Source organism: Loxodonta africana, chromosome 2, assembly GCF_030014295.1.
Source record: "Loxodonta africana isolate mLoxAfr1 chromosome 2, mLoxAfr1.hap2, whole genome shotgun sequence".
Classification (NCBI taxonomy): Eukaryota; Metazoa; Chordata; class Mammalia; order Proboscidea; family Elephantidae; genus Loxodonta; species Loxodonta africana.
In genome coordinates this window covers 219088213-219111554 of record NC_087343.1, presented here as the reverse complement: position 1 = coordinate 219111554, position 23342 = coordinate 219088213, and the positions used below count along the sequence as shown (strand labels likewise).

The 23342-nt window shown below is 37.6% G+C and overlaps 1 protein-coding gene across 2 annotated transcripts in view; it reads left to right on the top strand.

The window, feature by feature from the left end:
- BRWD1 (bromodomain and WD repeat domain containing 1) overlaps nt 1–23342 on the top strand; it is a 125279-nt gene that overhangs the window by 86385 nt on the left and 15552 nt on the right. For both annotated transcript variants that reach the window (XM_064279460.1, XM_064279459.1), the window contains exons 30-37: nt 5546–5701; nt 5922–6042; nt 7088–7213; nt 8812–8884; nt 16646–16687; nt 18020–18166; nt 18825–18977; nt 21579–21745. In XM_064279460.1, the coding sequence (XP_064135530.1) occupies nt 5546–5701; nt 5922–6042; nt 7088–7213; nt 8812–8884; nt 16646–16687; nt 18020–18166; nt 18825–18977; nt 21579–21745 (985 nt within the window). The remainder of the gene's footprint in view (nt 1–5545; nt 5702–5921; nt 6043–7087; nt 7214–8811; nt 8885–16645; nt 16688–18019; nt 18167–18824; nt 18978–21578; nt 21746–23342) is intronic.

The following is a 23342-nucleotide window of genomic DNA, read 5'->3' as shown; positions in this document are numbered from 1 at the left end:
TAAAGAGTTGTGTTAGTTCCTAGCACTGCCATAATATATCACCAGAAATTCGGTGGCTTAAGACAGTGAATTTATTCTCTCACAGTTTTAGAGGCCAGAACTCTGTAATCAAGGTGTCTGCTGAGTTTGTTCCTTCTCAGGGCTCACAGGGAGAATCTGTTCTGTGCCCCTCTTCTAGCTTCTGGTGGGTGATGGCAATTTTAGCATCCATTGATGATTCTTGGCTGAAATAATTACTAGTGTGGTGTATGTCAAATACTGGTTTTTTATTTCCATCATTTCTTCATTTATTATTTGGAGTACTCATTTAAGAAAGAGCCTCTCCTTTATTCATTTACTTAGTGTACACTCAGATTCTGTTATACTCAGTTGCTATCGTTATTTATTTTGTTGTTCAAATTGTTACAGATTTGGCCATTGGGTGCCCCTGCAAGTTGTCTCCTGTATTGTTTGACCTTTTTTTCCCCCATAATTTCTTGAGCATTTTCTTAATTCCTGGCAACATGAGAAGATCAAGGCTCACCTTGTACTTTCCCTGCCCAGCCCTGCAATTAGCAAGTTCTTCATGGAACCATGGTTCGTTTTTTTGGGCATTAGTTGTGCACCCACCTCCATTACTTAACCGGTTTTTTTAAAAATAATTTTTATTGTGCTTTAAGTGAAAGTTTACAAATGAAGTCAGTCTGTCACATATAAACTTACATACACCTTACTACATACTTCCATTTACTCTCTCCCTAATGAGTCAGCCCGCTCCCTCCTTCCAGTCTCTCCTTTCTTGACTGTTTTGCCAGTGTCTAACTCTCTCTACTCTCCCATCTCCCCTCCAGACAGGAGATGCTAACACAGTCTCAAGTGTCCACCTGATAGAAGTAGCTCACTCTTCATCAGCATCTCTCTCCAACCCACTGTCCAGTCCCTTCCATGTCTGATGAGTTGTCTTCAGGAATGGTTCCTGTCCTGGGCCAACAGAAGGTTTGGGGACCATGACCGCTGGGATTCCTCTAGTCTCAGTCAGACCATTAAGTCTGGTCTTTTTATGAGAATTTGGGGTCTGCATCCCACTGATCTCCTGCTCCCTCAGGGTTTCTCTGTTGTGCTCCCTGTCAGGGCAGTCATCGGTTGTGGCCGGACACCATCTAGTTCTTCTGGTCTCAGGATGATGTAACTCTCTAGTTCATGTGGCCCTTTCTGTCTCTTGGGCTCTTAGTTATCGTGTGACCTTGGTGTTCTTCATTCTCCTTTGATCCAGGTGGGTTGAGACCAATTGATGCATCTTAGATGGCCACTTGTTGGCATTTAAGACCCCAGACGCCACACTTCAAAGTTACTTACCATTTTTTAATAGGTTTAAAAACCAGTTGCCCTCAAGTGGTTTCTGACTCAGGATGACCCCATGTGTGTCAGAGTAATACTGTCCTCTATAGGGTTTACAATGGATAGATTTTTTTTTTTTTTTGAAGTTCATTGCCTGGTCTTTATTTGGAGGTACAGATCTACCCAGAAGTATCTCAAATTTTTCAGTTAGCAGCCAAACTTGTTAACCGTTTGTACCATCCAGGGACTCTTAAACAGCTTTACTGAGATGTTATTCATATACTATAAATTTTAACCAGTGAAAGTGCTTTTAGTATATTTACAGGATTGTGCAACCATTACCACAGTCAATTTTGGAATATTTTCATCACTCCACGAAGAAACTTTGCACTCCTTTAGCTGTCTCCAGTCTCTCCAAACCCCAGTTCTAGGCAACCATTGATCTACTTTTTGACTCCATAGATTTGCCTATTCTGGACATTTCACGTAAAAGGAATCATACCATATGTGACGTATTGTGTCTGGCTTCTTTGACTGAGAGTAATGTTTCCAAGGTTCTTCCATGTTGTAGCATGTATCAGTGAATATTTTTATCCATCAGTAGTATTACGTTTTATGGGTTTATCATGTTTTATTATCCGTTCATCAGCTAACGAGCATATTTGGGTGGTTTCCACTTTTTGGTTATAAATAATACTGCTGTGAACATTCATGCATAAGTTTTTGTATGGACAGATGTTTTTATTTCTCTTGGATGTATACCTAGGAGCTGCATCGTTGGGTCATGTGGTAACTTTATGTTTAACATTTTGGGGAACCGCTAGACTATTCTCCAAAGCCAGCTGCACCATTTTACGTTCCTAGTAGCAGTGTATAAGGTTTGTTATTTTTCAACATCCTTGCCAATTCTTTTTTCCAATTTTTGTTTTTTCAATTAAAACCATGCTAGTGAGTTTGAAGTGTTAGCTCTTTGATTTTTCTAACATTTGTGCCTGTTCTGGTTGGTTTCAGTTAATTCATTTTTCTCTTCATTATGGGTCTTATTTTGCAGATTCTTTGCATGCCTTGTAATTTTTGGTATTAGCTATTATAAATTTTACATTGCTGGGTGATGGATATTTTTGTATGTCTGTGATGGTCAAGTCACTTGGCAACAGTTTTATCCTTTTGGGCCTTGCTTTTAAGATTTGTTAGGTAGAACTGGAGCAATGCTCAGTCTAGGGTTAATGATTCCCTACTACTGAGGCAAGACACTTTATATACTTTATCCAGTGCTCTGTGAATCATAAAGTTTTCCAGTCAGGCTGGTTGGAACAGGCAGTATTACTGGCTCTTTTGGGTACCAAGTCTCATTACCGTTAATTCTTTAATTTGGTTCTTTTTCCTGAGTTCCGATCATTTTTTCACATGCACGTGTTAATCAGTACTCAGCTGAATTTTTGAACAAGACTCTTTGCAAATCTCTGGTATTCTGCTATCTCTCTGCACCTCTCTCCTCTCCAGCATTCTGTTCTGTGAACTCTAGCTACTTTTTTTCTCTGGACACAGTTGTGTCACTTTGTCTGTTTACCTTAGGGAATCAGCCTGGTACCACCTGGGTTCTTTTTTCCTGTACCAGGCGGCTCTTGCAGTCAGAGAGCCCACCTCATTTCGTTTCGATTTCTTTGGGATACCTGTCCTTGGTTACTCCATGTCCAGTGTCTTGAAAACCATAGTTTTGTATAGTTTGTCTGGTTTTGGTTGTTTCTGGATGGATGGTATACCCAGTCTGTTAGTCCATCTTGTCTGGAAACCAAAAAAAAAAAATCCTAGGTAACGATTGAGCATTTGCTTTGTGCTTTGCAGTGTTCTAAATGCCCTACCTGTACCTAAAATCTCTGAGCAATCTTTTGAGGTACATGCTTTTACTATCCCTGTTTTGCAGGTGGGGAAATTGAGACAGGTTAAATACTTGCTTAACATCATACTGGTTTTAGGTGATGTAGTCGTGATTTGAATTCAGATGACAACCATTGTTTTAGCACTTTGTTATACTGCCTGCTAGTACCACCTATTTGCCTTTTCTTTAAATAAACTGTCGAAGACATAACTGTGGAGTAAAAAAGAAGTGCAAAAATTAAAAAAATTTCTTTTTGTTTTTTAGGGTGGAAGTATATCTTTTTCCACTATTTCTGTTGTTGCGGAAAATAGTATTGAAATCTTTTTTCTTTGTAGGAACATGAATTATCAGCTATAGGAATCACCTACCATACATGCTTTAAAATTTTGTGACTCCTAGTGACCCCATAGCACAGACTAGAGCTGCCCCCATAGGGTTTCCAAGGCTGTAATCTGTAAAAAAAAAAAAAAAAAAAAAAAATTTTTTCTTTTCAATCTTTACAGAAGCAGACTGTCACATCTTTCTCTCACCCAGCTAAAAATAAGACTACATAGTTCTAGTAGATGAAAACATTGAGGGTAAGAGAGCATTCACAAAAAAATTTAAGCAACTTAAACACTTCATATAACATGTTCATAGGAATTTTGAGTAATTGATTTTTAAGAGGAAAAGCTCCCATATGCATTCTTTTACCATTCAGTCAGTTTTAAGCTGTTCTAATGATGTTTTCCTATTGTCCCGGTCCCTGCGTTGGAAAATAGTACTCTTTAGTTAACCACAGTAGATGACTTTACTTACCTGTGTATTGGACTGATATTTGCCTGACTAAAATATTTTGAGCTAAAGACCCCTTTTTTACCTAGATTGAATTTGACTTGGCTTGGGGAAAGTTAACCGTTCATTTGTGTTAATTCTTGTGAAGTGGCACCATAAAATGAACAATTCATGTTATTTTTGTCACTTAGGGGCATCCTAAGACTCATTTGAAGGAGAGCTCTTATCATTTATTTCTGTATCAGTTCCTTTTAGTGTAAATACTGGCTTTTTAAATAAATTCATTTCAATTGCTTTATTTTGCTTATTATATTAACTTTCTCTTTGGTTTCAGGTGCTAGTTTAGTGCCCTAAATCAATTATTTTATAGAATCAGTCTTTAAGATAGTAGTAGAGCTATTAAATAACTTTTATATAGTTCTAGAAAATCATGGCAAATTTATGACTGGTTTTAAAAAAAGCATCTTAAGTTTATTTTTAAATAACTGTAGTAAAGTACAAGTACTAAAGTATACACAGTAGGGAAGGGTAGAATTAAAACTAAAGTCATTCCCTTCTACCATCCCCTACTCCCTAAACCCCTGCATGAACACTGCTGAGTCTCTTCACAAGATAACCACTGTTTGGTTTCCTAGGATTACTTTTAGAAGAATTAGTTATAAAAATAGCAGTACACATATACATTCTTTTTTGATGTTCACACAAATAGTATCTTTTTTTTTTGTCCACTTTTGCTCTCATAAACTGCTGCAGTAAACACTCTCACGTATCTTGCTACACTTGTCAGTATAACTGTGGGGCATTTCCTAGCAGTGAACTCAGCGGGCTACAGTACATTACATGTTTTACTATTGCTGAATTGTTTTCCAAAAATTTTTCACCAATTTATAATCCTACCAACTGAATATGAGAATTCCTGTTTCCATGTGTTTGCCAATACGGAATATTATCAATTTGGCAATCTAAGAAGTAAAAAGGACAACCCAGGGATATGTTGCCTTTGTTAATTAATGAGAGCGAATCTTTCTTTGGTATGTTTACTGGCTTTTAGTACTTATCTTTGGATTGCTTTCTTAGATAATCTGCTTACTTTTCTCCTTTTTTTTTTTTTAATTCTCCCCTGCTTCCTTTGAAAAAAAAGAGCTCTGTTAAATTAAGGAAATTAGCCATTTGTTATGTTGGTATTATTTCACCCCTGTTGTATTGACTTTCTTTAAAATTAATTTTTGGTTATATGTTGTGTTAAATTTTTTTTTTATGTTCACATTTGATCAGTGTTTTCTTCAGATGCCTCTGGGTTGAGTTTGACTCTGAGAAGTAACTTAAAGTGTGTTAATGATGGCAAACGCAATGTTAATTTTATTAGGGTAGGTAGACAGATTGTGCTGGTACTCAATAAACAGTTTGCTAGTTGGAATTGATAATTTTCAAAGTTAGAAATTTGAACTATATTTTTAGCTATGCAAGTAACCTAATTTATGACCTTTGAACATTGAATTTAAATAGAGTGTGCATTCATTTTTTGGTTTGATCCCTCCCCCTCCTTTGGTCCTACCTTTTTGATGGAATTCCTAGTTGATCCACCTGAAGAATTAGGAGCTAGTATTTCTGTCACTTCAGATGAGCTAGAGAAATTGCTCTACAAGCCGCAAGATGGTGAATGGGGTCAGAAATCAAGAGATGAAGAATGTGAACGAATTATCAGTGGCATAGATCAACTCTTGAATCTTGGTAAGTTTTATTAGGGTGAAAAGTTTTATACTTAGATTTTCTTATCCACAAAAGCATTTTAAAACAGCATAATTGTAGTTGTTGTTTATTATGTTATCTATTCGTTACCTTTTGGTTTAGCCTGTTATATTTCATTTAGCTCTATTTTATGAATGATTTATAGAGAAATATCATTTAGAGGTCATGAATTTACTGATTAAAATCTCTTCTGCCCTAACAGATATAGCAGCAGCTTTTGCAGGCCCAGTTGATCTATGTACCTACCCAAAGTACTGTACAGTAGTAGCTTATCCGACTGATCTTTACACAATTCGAATGAGGCTTGTTAATCGATTTTACAGGTTAGTGAAAGCTACTTTCAGTAAGCGGTTTGAAAAGACACTGGCCATACAAAGTAAACAGAGAGAGGTAGTGGTTGGTCGATGGTACTAGTGGGTGGGTGGGGCTGATTAATGATTAACATTTTCTGTTTCCTTCTCTTCTTTCATGGTAGTAATTTCTTGGTCCTGTGTGTCAGACATTGTCACGTTCGATGCCTGTGAGTAGGTGGGGATCAAACCAGTCATGAAATAAAATAACAGGTCTTGATCCTCAATCTGTAGTGGTCTATTTTTCTGCCAAATTATGCTAAGTGAAAAGAAGCTAAATGTTTTATTCATATGTTAATATTCCTGTTTAACTTCTCCATTTAAAAATAAATTCCAGTTTAGTTAATAAGTGGTCTCTGGCCTTTGATGAAAGATTTATTCTCCAGAAGCATCAACTTTTAACCTCTGGCTTTGGAACACTGGTAACTATAAAATGTCCTATTCCTAATGATTTGTTACCATACCAGTTGATGGTAGTTTATTATTTATAATTAAATTACACTGAGAAATAACCATTACACAAAACAGACTGCCAGAGTCCACATACATGATCAGTATAATTTATCACAGTAGGTGAACATGGGAATGTACATCAGAATCAGAAACTGCTTAGCCAGTTTATAGCGAGATTGACCTTTTTATTAGAATTGATGGTATTTTAACACATTTTCTTCATTGGGTCTCAGCATCTTCAAAAGGTGGCTATAGGCAGTTTGAAAAGGAAGGCTGTTGTGTTGACTTTCTGTATGTGATAAAGTGATTTGATAGACTTACGGTTCTTAAATGTATCTTCTAGCAGTTCGGTGTCCAGTATAATTGCTTATGATTATGATCAAGTTCACAGCATTAGAAGCTTGTTCGTGATAACTTTGTATTTACGGTTTAATTGATCGTGCTGGTTTTAATTAACATAGTATTTTTTTTTTTTTTTTTAGTACGTTAAGAAAAATTTACTTTTTTACTTAGTTTCTGTATCTTCATTTTCTAAGACCTAAATTGCCTACTTTATTTTTTGAAGGAGGCTGTCTGCATTAGTTTGGGAAGTAAGATACATCGAACATAATGCGAGAACATTTAATGAACCTGAGAGTGTAATTGCAAAATCAGCTAAGAAGATAACTGACCAACTTTTAAAATTTATCAAGTAAGTCACCTCACATAATAGATGTGGGAAAAGTGATTATGCGTGTTGTACTCTTCAACAGCCATCCAGATTTTACTTTTTACTCTCTGAATTATATTTCTTTGTATGTTAATTGTGATTATAATTTCAGTAAAGGAATGAGGAATTGAAAATTTAATTTTTTTTTTTTGCTTTTTATAAGCTTTGAAATAATTTTATACTGTAGGAGAGTTGCCATGTACTCTTCACCCAGCCTCCCTTATGGTAATATTTTATGTGACTATGGTACACTTAAGAAAATATTAAGACGTGAACCTAAATGGGGTGTAGATCTTATTTGAATTTTTTACACTGACATCCTTTTTCTGTGTCAGGATTCAGTCCAGAATCCCCATTGCATTTAGTGTTTTCTTAGTCTTCTCCATTGTATTCCCTGGTCTTTCATGACCTCACCATTTTTAGAGTGTTGGTCACTTATTTTGTTGTTGATAGGTGCCGTCAAGCTGCTTCTGACTCATGGTGACCGTATGGGACAGAGTAGGACTGCCCCATAGGGTTTCCAAAGAGCGGCTGGTAGATTTAAACTGCCTACATTTTGGTTAGCAGCTGAGCTCTTAACCACTACACCAGTATGTAGAGCATACTTAATTTGGGTTTGTCAGATGGTCTCTTATGATGAGATTGAGCTTTATCTTGGATCGTATCCTATGAAAGTATTTGTTCTCTTAATGACTATTTCATACATTTTATTGCATTGGGAAATCAATGTGGAGCAGTAGAGTGAAAACTGACTTAGAAATTGAGGCTCCAGTTCCCACCTAACCTGTTCTAGTAAGCGTTCTTTGTGACTTTGGGCAAATCACTCAGCCTCAGTCTTTTTTTTTTTTTTTTTTAACGTTTATGAGCTTTGTTGTTTGGCTTTGAAAGCCCCCTTTTTTGTAGCTTTAAAAATTCTTTACACGAATCATGTATTTGAGAAAATAGTTCATAAAAAAGATGTACTTTTCATCATATCACCAAAAACATGGGATTGTCTAGTACCATTCTGTCTCACTTTCATGTGGTGACTGAAATCTGGAGGATTCTGTCTTAGTCACCCCTTCTGCAGAACCTTCTTATTTTCTCCTTCAGGAAGAACATACCCATTTTCATCTCTTCTATGACCAGACATTCCTACTTTAACATTCTTCTGTGTACACAGTAAGGTTAAAATATCATTCGCTGTAATATCTACTTTTTTCCTTCTCTCTTTTTTTTCTCAAATCAGCCTTTTCTGGTAGCTATTTTTTATTATATGAATATTGCTAGTGACGACACTTAGGAAGACTCATCCATGTAATTTATTTCAGTTAAGGCCACACATACGTTTTTGTGGATTACCAGTTTAATTTTCAAATATACACTTAACTGAGATAAACTTAACTCTCAAGATTCTGAATTAGGATTTAAAGATGGTCAGTTATTTCCACAGAGGGTTGAGTCAAAACCTGGCATCCCCTTGCTTAAAATGAGTGTGCATAGGGTGGGAAACTGTTCACATTTTAATGTGTATTTTGAATCCTTGGAAACAGGTAACTTAATTCTACCTGCTATTAAAAAAGTGAATAATTGCTTTTCAGGAATCAAGATTGTACAAATATCTCAGAACTTACTAACACGTCTGAAAATGATGAGCAAAATGCCGAGGATTTGGTATGAAGTTTGTCAGTTTTATAATGATTTTCGTTCATCTCAAATGGTAACCTAAAAATGATGAGTGCGGTAGAAAATGTTGGCTCCCTAATGTATTAATTCTTGCTGTTTACACTGAACTGTGAAAATAGGGCGTTTGAAAGAAAAAATTTTTTTTTAGAATTATAAAGATCAGTAGGTAATAATTGTTATCAAGTAAATAGTATATATTTAAATTAGTACCTTTAGGAATGGAACATATTCTTGCAAATTTTGGCTAGACAAAGCTGTGTCATAGAAGGTACCTTGGAAATACTGTTTGTAAAACCAACATCTACGTATTGGGTTTAAACGTAATTGAAAATTAATAAACTTGACCGTGTTTCAAGTACTCCAAAGTCTTATACTCAAGATGGTACTGAAGTGTAAGTACATGGGCAGATACCGGGGTGTTGTTTAATACCACACATAATCAGACTGGTGTGGAGTGTCAGGAAGGATAGTCATTAAAAACAATATAGTGTCAGCTTCTACACGAACTGTGGGTAGAGTTCACTGATTTTAATGCTAATTTATGTTGAAATTAGAATGTGTATATAATAGGTGAATTTCTATAGTTTTCCGGTCACGTTCCTTCCAACTCCCTGACCATTCATTCAAACCGTTGGCCACAGTCCAGGAATCAGTATACAGTTGCACATCTGGTCATTCTTCTTCCAAGCAAAGTGAACAGTCAGGTGCCTGCTTGAAGTTCTGCCCATTGGAAGGATTTTCCTTCACCACTGTCCTTCAAGGAGGTCCCAGAAAGGGGCTGCAGTGCTGCCACTGCCCACTTTTGGGTGGTGCCTACATATCGCGTGTAACCATCTGTTAATCAGGCATGAATTTTCTCTTCCTGAGTCAGCAGATACTAAGAAACTCCCCTTGAGGCCATAGGTACAGACCGAGAGAGGGAAGGTAATGTGACATGAGTAGAGACCATGAGCATTTGGGCCACTTCCTCATGTAACTTACTTGCGCCTTTAAGTCCTGCCTTTAACCAGATGGTGATTCCAACTCGTGTTAATGATGGAGGGTTGATGTGCGTGTTTGGCTTTATGACCCTGTGCATCAGACAACACCCAGTAATTGATAGGTAGCTCAGGTCACATGGTGAATGGTGGCCCATGGTTAAATATTCAGTCTCTAAGGCCCAGGAGTAACAAGCCAAAAGCTGTTTATCACAAGGAGAAGTGGTTATCTGCAGAGAATTGCAGGGCTTTGCTCCAAAATCCTAAGTGTCTGTGCTGTGATTCACAAATAGGGGCCTGGCAAAGAGTCCCAACAGTATCTCTTTCTGCTGCTGACACTTGAAGAACCATTGGATTTGCCGAATCATATGGCCCAAGTGGCAGAGTAGCTTGCACTGCAGCCTGAACCTGTTGAAGGGCCTTCTCGTGTTCTGGGCCCTACTCAAAACTAGCAGCTTTTTTGAGCCATTTGATGAATAGGCGAGAGTAGCACACCCAGATGAGGGATATGGTACCTCAGAAATCTAAAGGGACCCACTAGGCATTGTGACTCCTTTTTAGTTGTTGGAGGGGCCAGATGCAATATCTTATCCTTCACTTTAGAAAGAATTTCTTGGCATGTCCACGCCACTGGACCTCTAGAAATTCCACAGAGGAAGAATGTGCCTGAATTTTTGTGGGATTAATTTCACACTCTCTAGCACGCAGATGTCTTATAAATAAGTCTAGAGTCATTGATACTTCTTCCTTACTAGGACTAATCAGCATGTCCTCAATGTAATGGACCAGTGTGAAGTGTTGTGGAAGCAAAAGGCGATCGAGGTCCCTGTGGAGTAAATTATGCCATAGGGCTGGAGAGTTGATAAACCCCTGAGGTAGGATACGGAAGGTGTATTCATGGCCTTGCCAGCTAAAGGCAAACTGCTTCTGGTGTTCCTTTGAAGCCAGAATCGAGAAAAAGGAATTGGCCAGATCAATAGCTGTATTACAGGTACCAGGAGAGGTATTAATTTGTTCAAGCAGGGAAACCACATCTGGAACAGCAGCTGTAGTTGGAATCACCATCTGGTTAAATTTATATGAATCCACTTCATTCTTGGAGATCCATTTATTTTTTTGCACAGGCCAAATAGGCAGGTTGAATAGGGTGGTGGTGGGAATCACCACCTCTGCATTATTCAAGGCCTGATCTTGCCAATCCCTCCAGGAATTCAGTACTGCTTTTGGTATACTATTTTCCTGCGTATGTGCTGTTCTGATATCTTGTACTTGGCTTTTCCTGCCATAACAGCCCTTACTCCACTTGCCAAGGATCCAGTGTGAGAGTTTGCTAGGTGCTGTATGTCTGTTCCAATTATGCATTCCAGAATTGGAGAAATCGCTACAGGATGGGTTCATGGACCCCCTGGACCTACTGTGGGATGGACCTGAGCTAAGATTCCATTAATAACCTGACCTCCACATACCCCCACTCTGGTGGACCACAGTGATGTTTTGAGTGTCCTGGAATTAGTGTCAGTTCAGAGCCAGTGTCCAGTAATCCTCAAAAAGTGTGATTATTTGCATTTCTCCAGTGAACAGTCACTCTCATGAAAGGTGGTAGATCCCTTTGGAGAAGGCTGGGAGAAAGATTAACAGTATATATATTTGGCCTTGTGGTGGAGTACTTCCTTAAGGGTATGTGGCCTCCCCTTCATTCTAAGGATTGTTGGTCTGTAAGCTGGATCAAACCTGGGAAAATTGGAAGTTGCCAGAAATGAAATGGAATGCATAAAGATCCATGTCCTAGTCATTAGTGAGCTGAAATGGACTGGTATTGGCCATTTTGAGTCAGACAGTCACATGGTCTACTATGCTGGGAGTGATGAAGAAGAACGGTGTTGGATTCATCGTCAAAAAGAACACATTTGAAGATCCATCATGAAGTACAACACTGTCAGTGATAGGACAATAACCCATATGCCTACAAGGAAGACCAGTTAACACAACTGTCTTAGACTGAGTTCTCTAGAGAAGCAAAACCAGGAAAGCATATGAATATATATATAGAGAGAGACTGATGTCAAGGAAAAGGCTCACACAATTGTAGAGGCTGGAACGTCCCAAGTCCATGCGTCAGGTTAGAGGCCTCTCCTGATTCACGTAGCCACAGGGGCTGGTGAACCCAAGATTGGCAGGGCTATTGCTCACGGACAGCGAAGATCAGTGAATCCCAAAATCAGCAGACAAGACGACAGGTAAGCTGCTAGCTCAAGTCCCAAGAACTGGTGGTCTGGCAGTTTTCTGCTATAAAAGACCAGAGAAAGCAAAAGCCTGTGAGCCCTGCCAGAGAGTCCACTTACATTCTATGCAGGTCACACCACCAAGGAAATTGATTTTCAACTGATTGGCTACTTACAGCAGATCCCATTATGGAGGTGAGATCACATTATATCAGACCTCATCATGGAAGTGATCACATCATTATACAGCTGCCAGACTACATCATAACTGCCAAACCAGTGAGAATCATGGCCCAGCCAGGTTGACACGCAACCTTAATGATCAGAAGGATTATCATTCAGATTTAACACACAATGCATTAATGCCAAAGACGAAGAAATTGATTTTTACCAACTCCTGCAGTCTGGAATTCACCAAAGATGCAATCAAGATGAACTGATAATTGCTAGTACTGCAGTAGTATGTCTACAAGGAACTGCCAGAAATTCAAGCCAGATTCAGAAGAGGTTGTGGAATGAGGGATATCATTGCAGACGTCTGGGGAATCTTGGCTGAAAGCAGAGAATATCAGAAAGATGTTTACTTGTGTTTTGTTGACTATGCGAAGGCATTTGACTATATGGATTATAACAAATTATGGATAACATTGCGAACAATGGGAATTCCAGAACACTTATTTGTACCCATGATGAATGTGTGCATAGACCAAAAGACAGTTGTTGGAATAGAACGAGAAGATACTGTGAGGTTTAAAGTCAGGAAAGGTGTGCATTGAGGTTTTATTTTTTCACCACCCTTGCTCAGCGTGTATGTTGAGTAAATAATACAAGAAGCTAGACTATATGAAGAACGGGGCATCAGGATTGGAGGAAGGCTTGTTAACAACCTGGGATATGCAGATGATACAACCTTCATTGCTGAAAGTCAAGAGGATTCGAAACACTGATGAAAAAGACTACAGTCTCCTGTATGGATCACACCTCAACATAAAACAAAAATCCTCACAACTGGACCAATAAGCAACATGATGAACAGAGAAAAGATTGAAGTTGTCAAGGATTACATTTTACTTGGGTCTACAATCAATGCGCATGGAAGCAGCAGTCTAGAAATCATATGACACCTTGCATTGGGCAATTCTGCTATAAAAAAGTGTTCAAAAGCATAGATGTCACTTTGAGGACTAAGGTGTGCCTGATTCAACCCATGGTGTTTTCAGTTACTTCATATGCATGTGAAAGCTGGGCAGTGAACAAGGAAGACCAAAGAAGAATTGATATCCTTGAATTATGGTGTTGGTGAAGCATATTGAATATACAATGGACTGTCAGAAGAATGAGCAAGTCTGTCAGGGAGAAATACAGTCAGAATGCTCCTTAGAAGTGACGATGGTGAGAATTTGTCTCATGTACTTTGAACATGTTATCAGGAGGGACTAATCCCTGGAGAAGGCCATTATGCTTGGTGAAGTAAAGTGTTAGCAAAAAAGAGGAAGATTGTCAATGTGATGGATTGACGCAGTGGCAGCAACAGTGGGCTCGAGTATAGCAATGATTGTGAGGATGGTGCTGGACCGTACGGTGTTTCTTTCCGTTGTATATGGGGTTGCTGTGAGTTGGAACCAACTCCAGGGCACTTGACAGCAACTGCAACATGGATCTGGTTGCGAAAATGCGTGGTGAGGATGATTTCTTGTGTCATTCAGCAATATCTTCTTTTTTTTTTTATGTGCTTTAAGTTTACAAATCAAGTCAGTCTCTCGTACAAAAATTTATATACACCTTGCTATATACTCCTAACTGTTCTCCCCCTAACGTGACAGCACACTCTGTCCCTCCACTCTCTCTTGTTGTGTCCATTCGGCCAGCTTCTGACCCCCTCTGCCCTCTTACCTCCCCTCCAGACAGGAGTTGCCCACATAGTCTCATGTGTCTACTTGATCCAAGAAGATCACTCTTCACCGGTATCATTTTCTGTCCCATAGTCCAGTCCAATCCCTGTCTGAAGAGTTGTCTTTGGGAATGGTTCCTGTTTCGGACTAACAAAAGGTCTGGGGACCGTGACCTCTGGAGTCCTTCTAGTCTCAGACCATTAAGTCTTTTTATGAGAATTTGGGGTCTGCATCCCACTGCTCTCCTGCTCCCTCAGCAGTTCTCTCTTGTAGTCATCGGTTGTAGCCGGGCACTATCTAGTTCTTCTGGTCTCAGGCTGATACAGTCTTTGGTTTATGTGGTCCTTTCTGTCTCTCGGGCTCATAATTACCTTGTGTCTTTGGTGTTCTTTATTCTTCTTTGCTCCTGGTGGGTTGAGACCCATTGACGCTTCTTAGATGGTTGCTTCCTAGTATTTAAGACCCCAGAAGCCACTTACCAAAGTGGGATGCAGAATGTTTTCTTAATAGATTTTATTATGCCAGTTGACTTAGATGTCCCCTGAAACCATGGTCTGCAAACCCCCACCCCTGCTGTGCTGGCCTTCGAAGCATTCAGTTTTTTCAGGAAGCTTCTTTGCCTATTGGTTTAGTCCAGTTGTGCTGACCTGTCTTGTATTATGTGTTGTCTTTCCCTTGACCTGAGATAGTTTTTATCTACTATATAATTGGTGAAAACTCCTCTCCTTCCCTCCCTCCCACCCACCTCTCGTAACCATCAAAGAATATTCTGTTCTCTGTTTAAACTATTTGTCCACTTCTTAAAATGGCGGTCTTATACAATATTTGTCCTTTTGCAACTGACTAATTTCACTCAGCATAATGCTTTCCGGATTCCTCCATGTTATGTTTCACGGATTCATCACTGTTTTTTATTGATGTGTAGTATTGCATTGTGTGAATGTACTATAATTTATCCATTCACCTGTTGATGGGCACCTTGGTTGCTTCCATCATTTTGCTGTTGTAAACAGTGCTGCAGTGAACATGGGTGTGCATATCCTGTCTCTTTTCTGGAGTTGGCTCTCTTTTAAGCCCATCGTGATGGCACAATTTACCAATCCCTTTGGAGGCCCACAGTTACCTTATTTGTACACTCCTGCCCAATCACTTGGTGGGAGTTACAAGACTATGACAAGAAATACTATACCACATCTGGGTTAATCTCATGAGATGGGGGTGGAATGGTCAATGGTTTTACTGGGAAGGATGGCTTAGCAGACAAAGCTGGAGTAATGTCTTCAAATGGGAATCATCCAGTGGAACTTAGGGGCTCAGTGTCCCCAGCTTCCTGATTATCTGCCTGTATATCCACACCCCAGGTTTCAGGATCCCATTTCTTCATAGTCAGTTCCCTCAGGTTGAGAATTCAGTTTGCGTTGTACACTAGTTTTCTGGATAAGACTCTTGGTTTGGTTTTTGACAATATCAGCCTTTATTAAAGAAATAAGGCTTTCAGGGCAGAAGTGGCAACTTGTAGGTCTTTTATGTAGCACTTGAGCTGCAACTCTGAAGCCTTGGACACATCCCTTTCTGTTACCACTTTTTTTAGAGAAAGTAGGACCAACTAAGCTTTCTTATTTTTGACAAAAATTGTAGGAAAGTATCAAGTATGCAGTCACCAGAGCCTTGTCTCTCACAAATACTTGATCCGGTTGTGGTGATATTTCTCATAGTTCTGTTGCCTCCTCACCATGAATTAGCAGCATGCTCTTTACTATCGGAGACAGAGTCATCAGTGCCTTTAAGACTAGCCAGAGTTGAGAACCAATTCAGAAAACTCATCCTTACAGTTTCGTTCCATTAGAACCACTCTCAGCACCAAGTGTCTTAGATTGGGTTTTCTAGAGGAGGAAAACCAGTGAAGTGTCTATGTAAATATACATATATACACACACATATATAGAGAGAGAGGTTTATTTCAAGGGAACAGCTCATGCAGTTATGGAGACTGGCAAGCTTCAAATCTGTCCGTCAAGCAGCAGGCTGGTGGCTTTTTTTGAGTTGCAGGGGCTGATGAACCCAAAACCTGCAGCTCAAGTGTCCCGCTCACATCGCAGAAACTGGAGGTCAGAAGAAGATGAGCCGGATGCAGGATTGAGAGGGGGATGGGAGGGGGAGGAGAACATGCACTAGCTTTGTCAGAATATCCGTATATATTGGCTGTCGGCCACACCCCAAGGAAACCCCTTTTCCAATTGATTGCCTGCTCACACCAGGTGACAAAATGGAGGGTGATTATATAATGTCTGCCAAACCAATGAGAATCATGGCCTAGCCAAGTTGACACATAGCATTAACCAGCACAGTGGTTCTGTGGTTTTACAGGCAAAGAACTAAAATTTAAAAACCGCTTGTGTGTTCCCTCTTTAGCAAATGCACAGAACAGCTTCTGACAGCTGTGTTTCGTAATAATTGCAATTAGTGTGTTCTTAGGGAAGGTGAAGAATGGTTGGTTTTTTGAAGTGCGAGTGCCATAAAGATCATCTGACATGGTCTGTTTTTTGCTATTTTTAAAAGTAAAGTTTCTAATGTTTCTGAAATGCTTTTTATTAAAATTATTATTACATTTCTAGTGAGAACCTCACATTTAAAGTGCTCTGATTTTATTATTCCTAGGACGATAGCGATCTTCCTAAAACATCTTCTGGAAGAAGGAGAGTAAGTTAACCTGACTTTGTTGACCATTGCGATTACTTGTTTTTTGTCTTAAAATCAAGTTAAGATTTAAAATTTTGCCCTTTGAAAAGTCATAATATGAATATCTTATAAGAGAAATGGAAGAAATCACTTCAACCTGGTGGATGAGTTAGGATAGGTTTAGTGGAGGAGTTGGTATTTGGACTGTGTTCACCAGGCTAGATGGAGTGAGAAGAAGATATTAAGAACGTAGAGGGTGTTATGAACAAAGACACAAAAGAAGGAAAGTATGGGACGTTTGTGGGCTAATGATAATGCTGGACCGACTTGAGGTTGAATGTTGGAGCAAAGTGGCTGTCTGGCCCTTTTGTTGGGAACAGATTGTGGTACTACTGAAAACAAACGATTTCATTTAAATTTAAGGTAGAGAATTTTGAGAGGTGAGAAGATTGGTATTAAAGGAGGTGAATACACTTAGTCATAACTGAAAAGTCCCTTTTGCCATGTCAGATATCATTTTCACAGGTTCTGGAAATTTAAGACATGGACATTTTTGAGGAAGCATATTCTGCTGTGTTAGTTATCTAGTGCTGCTATAACAGAAACACCCGAGTGGGTAGCTTTAAAAACAAATATTTTTTCTCACAGTTAGGCAGCTAGAAGTCAGTTCAGGGCACCAGCTCTAGCAGAAGGCATTCTCTCTCTGTCCAGTTCTGAGGGACTGTCCTTGTCTCTTTTCATCTTCTGTTCGTTGGTGATGTTCCTGTCCCTTGGCATCTCTCTTCCCAATCTGTGTGTCGTTGTTTCTGTTCCTAATCTACTCTTTTTATATCTCATAAGTGACATAAGCACATCTTACACTGGTATACCTTATTAACATAACAAAACCCTTTTCCCAAATGGGATTATGTCTACAAGTACAGGGGTTAGGATTCCAGCATATATTTTGAGGGACACAGTTCAATCTATAACATCCGCATACTACTGTATCTAATGTGAAAGCTTATATTCTTTTTGAATAAGTTTTATGAAGGTGGAGGACAGGTGGTAGAGTAGACTTTCACTAGATAATAATGCCCCGGTTGGAGCATGCTTTTCATAGTTTATCATGTAGTTTTCCTGAATTGCCAGGTTTTATTTCTAATATCCTTAGAGTAACAGATGGGACGTTTTTGGGTGTTTATAGAAAGGGTGTATTTTTTTTTCTGATTAGTAAGACACTCTAAGATAACCACATTTTGGAAGACAATACAGAAGACAATCATTCATTTGCATTTTTACTACGATCTTAATACTATAGTGTGACCTTTTCTAAGACTGAAAAAAAAATTAATATTATGAACATATTTTTAGGTCCATGATTGGAAAAAAAGGAGCAGCAAAGCAACCAACTATGTTGAAAGCAACTGGAAGAAACAGTGTAAGGAACTAGTGCACTTAATTTTTCAGTGTGAAGATTCTGAACCATTTAGACAACCTGTTGATTTGGTTGAATATCCAGTAAGTTTTCATTGTTGAAATGATTGGGGCTTTTTTTTTTTTGTGGCGAGGATATTGGGATAAAATATTGGGATAGGGCTGTTCAATAGATTAAAATTTGAAGAGTACGATGTGTAGACTTTGTTAACTTTTTTCTCTTACCGTTAAATCAGCCGTAGTATGTCACCTATTAGAAGAGTTGTTTTACATGGTTTTCATGAAAGTATAGACACCCTAGTAACTCACTTCATATTAAGACTTTTGTGAACCAGTGTTGCATAATTTATTAACAGAAGAATTCTACACGGGTATAGTGCTGGTTGGAGGAAAACGGTTAAAAGCATCTTTCTTCACTGTTCCAATAGGGAATGGAAGATGACCTTAAACAAAAAAAAGGTCAGATTATAATAGCACAAATTTACTATAGTGAGTGTGGAAGTTACAAAAGAGTGTAAAGAAGGAAATAAAAACCATTCCAAATCCCACTGCTAATAGATCGACACGAACACTTCAGTAAATTTCTATCTTGTGTGTGCCTCTTTTTAAAACTTGTTAAAGAATCTTAAATTGCTTCTACTCTTTTTTCCCTTTTATTATTTTGAATATTTTATAGATGTAACTCACATTTCTAAAAGCAGGAATTGAAATTTGCCAACTAATTATTGGCTTTAAAACCTAGGACTATCGAGAGATCATAGATACGCCAATGGATTTTGGAACAGTAAGGGAAACGCTGGAAGCGGGAAATTACGACAGTCCTTTGGAATTTTGCAAAGACATCCGGTTGATATTTAGCAATGCAAAAGCATATACACCAAACAAAAGATCAAAGGTAATTTTTAAAGTGGTTTATTAAAAAAAAAAAAAAAAAAACAGTGTGTGCATGATCTGTGTAGAAAGTAGTTTTCCAAGTGTTGGTAGAGATTGGAACATTAAAGCTAAGTAAGCAGAGTAAGACAACTGTTAAGGTTTAAGAATAGAGCTGCTGCTCTCTGGCCCCTTTTGCTGTTGTTGCCTTACATCAGTTGATGTTTATGTTTCTTAAAGTTTTATGGCCAAATGAGTATTGGAGAGACTGAGAGCACCAGTGGAAAACGAGCAGATTTGAATTTGATGTATAGAATGAGAGACATCTTAGTGTTTCTAAAGCATACGATGATCTTAAAAAAAATGATTGTATATTTATTGACAGAGACAGAAAAAATATTAAAGATAATAAAAGGGAATATCTTAAATGAAGATAGAATCACTGAATGCATATTTTTGGAATCAGAAGAAGCAACATATGTGCTATCTGACTATTCAAGAATAGAAAACATCTGTAAATTTTTAAGCTATGTTGGATAACTTTTTAAAATGAAGCACAGTAAATATACAAAAGTACACATTTTATATTCTCAATGAATTTTCAAAACATCACACCCATGTAACCAATGTGTTGGGTAACACATACGATGACGGTGATAACTAATGCCGTCAAGTCGATGTTGACTCATAATCACCCTCTAGGGCAGAGTAGAACTGCCCCGTACCGTTCCAAGGAGCAGCTGGTAGATTTAAACTGCCGACCTTTTGGTTAACTGCCAAATGCCTAACCACTGTGCCACCAGAGCTCCATACATATAATACCAAAAATAATTTGAGAGGTAAAATTTAAAATAAAACATTTGCCCTCATATGTTATAGTGTTTTCTTTGTCTGCAATCAGTGACTATAACTACAAATTAACTCTTTTGCTGTAACTCAACTTTCCTCGTTACTTAGATTCCTGCATTATTGCATCTAGTCTAAATTTGAAAACTCGTACCCATATTGCTTATTGGTTTAGTTTAACATTTAAATCTGACATTTTTCCAAGGTTAGATTTATGTTATAATCATCATTGGTGAGACCATTTCTTTCCAGTTAGAAGATAAGTTTCATTCTTTTTCCCTTCTTATTTAAAATACACATTTGAGGCACATAGGAGAGAGACTGTAAGTACAAGTGGTTCAACTTCACTAGTACTTAATTTTTGTGTATCCTAATATACTGTGTGCCTAAGCTTTATTTTGATTGCATAATTTAGATTATTAGCTGAGAAATATTTTGAGCTTTCTTCATGGTGGCACTGCTTGCTAGTAGTCCAGTCTTAGTACCAAGTTTTGTTAAAGTATTTTCACTTTAGATGCAACATTGAATTTTTTGTAAATATAATTGAAAAACCAAATATCAAAATGCTGATACTAAAGCTAAAGGTTTCAAACTTAATATGATTAAACCAAAAAATCATTTATCTTGTTGAAATTGTTGAATCTGTAGCCACATTGAATAGTTTTCAATCTTAGACTTAAGCTAGTATGCAGGTTTGAATGAGAAGAATAAAATTAAATACTATATGAAATATTGGAAATATTGTCAAAGTTTATTTCGGAGATGAATTGTGATTATAAATTTCACGTATGTTCATTATATGTATTTACATATGAACAGACACATATATATGGAGCATATTGGAAATTCATATATGTGCACGTACTTATTTTAATGCACCTTTTGTTTTTTTAAGTTCTCTGATACTGCAGTGTCTCCCCCTCACCCCTACCTCCACAGTACATAAGGTTGTTATTCAGCTTTTGAACATGAGACTTTTGTACTTATTTTCAGGAATGATTATGGATGAGTATAGATTATTTCTTGTAAATACATAGTTGTACCAAAAGTCATTTACCAAACCTGTTGCCGTCGAGTCAATTCTGACTCAAAGCGACCCTATAGGACAGAGTAGAACTGCCACCGTAGAGTTTCCAAGGAGGGCCTGGTGGATTCCAACTGCAGACCTTTTGGTTAGCAGCTGTAGTACTTGACCACTACGCCACCAGGGTTTCCGTAAGTTATTTACAGTCATATTTACGTTGCTTTCTTTCAAAGATTTGATGTTAATTATGAACATTGTTAAAACTCAGAATTCTAGGGTATATTTCGTTTTTTACTGGAATGCAAATCATACTTTTGTTTATAATTCATATTTAGGTCTAGTAGTCATCAAAAGTAGTCAAATTGCAAAGTAGGGACTGTTGTACAAGTGCTTTTGTTCTCTTGCAGCAAAGAGACACTACTCTTTTGCTGCCTAAATAGCAGCCTTAAAACCACCAATGTCCCACCTCACCTTTTACGAGAAGGGTACTTTTTTAGGTTTGTACATGCAGGTGTAAAAATGAGGAAAAAAAAAAAAAAGGAGAATCATTGACATATAGAAGTAAGCCTAGATTCTAGTTCTTAGAGAGTTGGCTTGATTTAAAATCACCTTGAGGTAGAAAACTTAAGAGCCACTATCTACAAGTAGTCATATAAAAAACAGGGTGCAAATAGCCTCAGTGATTACAATAAATTTTTTGTGAAAATATTTTAGAAGATAATTCGTAATTATAGTTTTACCGTTGTATCCTTGCAGATTTACAGTATGACCTTGAGATTGTCTGCCTTATTTGAAGAAAAAATGAAGAAAATCTCCTCTGATTTTAAAATTGGTCAAAAATTTAGTGAAAAACTTCGAAGAAGCCAGAGGTTCAAGAGACGACAAAATTGTAACCGTGTCAGTCAGGCTAACAAAAGTACCAGGTGAATTGGTTATGGCACACTTTGTATGCAACTATTTTTTTAAATTTATGATTGCAATATTTCTTTGATTTTATTGTGCTAAAAACCTTTAATCTTTTCAAATACTGTGTATTCAGAAAAGGGTCATCATAGGTTTGTTTTGTCTTGAAAGCTTTCTGTGAATAGGGACCTGTCATTGATTTGTAATTATGTAAATTTGTAAGCTTTTAAAAAAATTAAAGAGCCTTTAAGAAAACTCAATAGTTTTTTTTTTTTAACTTTATCAAGGATTATTTAAATTGTCATTTATCTTTTTATGAGAAATGGATTTTATCTTTATGCAGAGAGTAAAGTGATTAACCGTGGCTATTGAGCACCTGATTGTGTAAGGCAAAATGTTCATTCTAGATATAATGCATGTAACTATTAACTGAGAACTAGTTGTAAAGAACTATAAAATGCAGAGTTTAATTCCTTTATCAGTAATTTGCTATAAATTTGCAATCTATCTTCTTTCATTTTGTAGCTTGTGTTAATATGAAATCAATAAGTACTTTAATATGTTGAAATGTGAAAATTGAGTCATTCAGTGTTTAGTTTGTTTCCATGTACATTTTGAATATGCACTATCCCCTTGAGGATAGGTTCTGATATCAGTCATAAGCTCCAGATTCATAGGTATTCTGGTAATAATGAATTTCCCTGGATTTTATTTTTTTTTTAAGAGGTTGCTCTGGATGTTGCACCATGGATGTTAATTCAAAACAATATACTTCAGATTAATACTATTTTAATTCCAATAGATAATGGACACTTTGCTCCCTTCCCTACTTCTTCCTTTGTTCTGTTGTTCTTATACAGATTACATCTTTATATGGTATTTTTTATTGTAGTTGTCTTTTAAATCAGTTAAGAAGAAATTAATTATAATTTTTTTTTTTTTTACAGCTACCTGTGTACCTTTCCCTTTGGTCTTTATTTCTTTGTGTGGCTTTGAATTACCCTCTGGTGTCTTTAGTATTTCTTGTAAGGCAGATGTGTTAGCAATGAATTCTCTCAATTTTTGTTTATCTGGAAATATCTTAATTTCACCTACATTTTCCCCTACACACCCACTGATGATACTCTTTATTTTATGAGCCACTGTGTTATTTAGCAAAATGGGGGTATTAGGGGTAGATTCAGTTCATGGCTTAAAGAATACCTCAGGGCAATAGTCTCAACCTATCCAGTAAGCTTGGATTTTTTAAAAATTTGAGTTCTGTTCGACATTTTTCTCCCATTCTCTCAAGATTCATCTATAGTGGCCCTGATGAGAACAGTCAGTAGTGGTAGCTGGGTACCATCTGGTTCTTCTGGTCTCAGGGTAGATGAGGCCATGGTTTATGTAGACAATTAGTCCTATAGACTAGTTTCTTTTTTGAGTCTTTGGTTTCCTTCTTTCTCTTTTGCTCCAGACAAATAGAGACTAATCGTTGTATCTTCAATGGCCACTCGCTAGCATTTAAGACCCCAGAGACTGCTTACCAAATAGGATGTAGAACATATGCTTTATGAACTGTGTTATGCCAGTCGATCGAGTTGTCCTAAGAGTCTGTGGTCTTAAGCCTCCAAACCC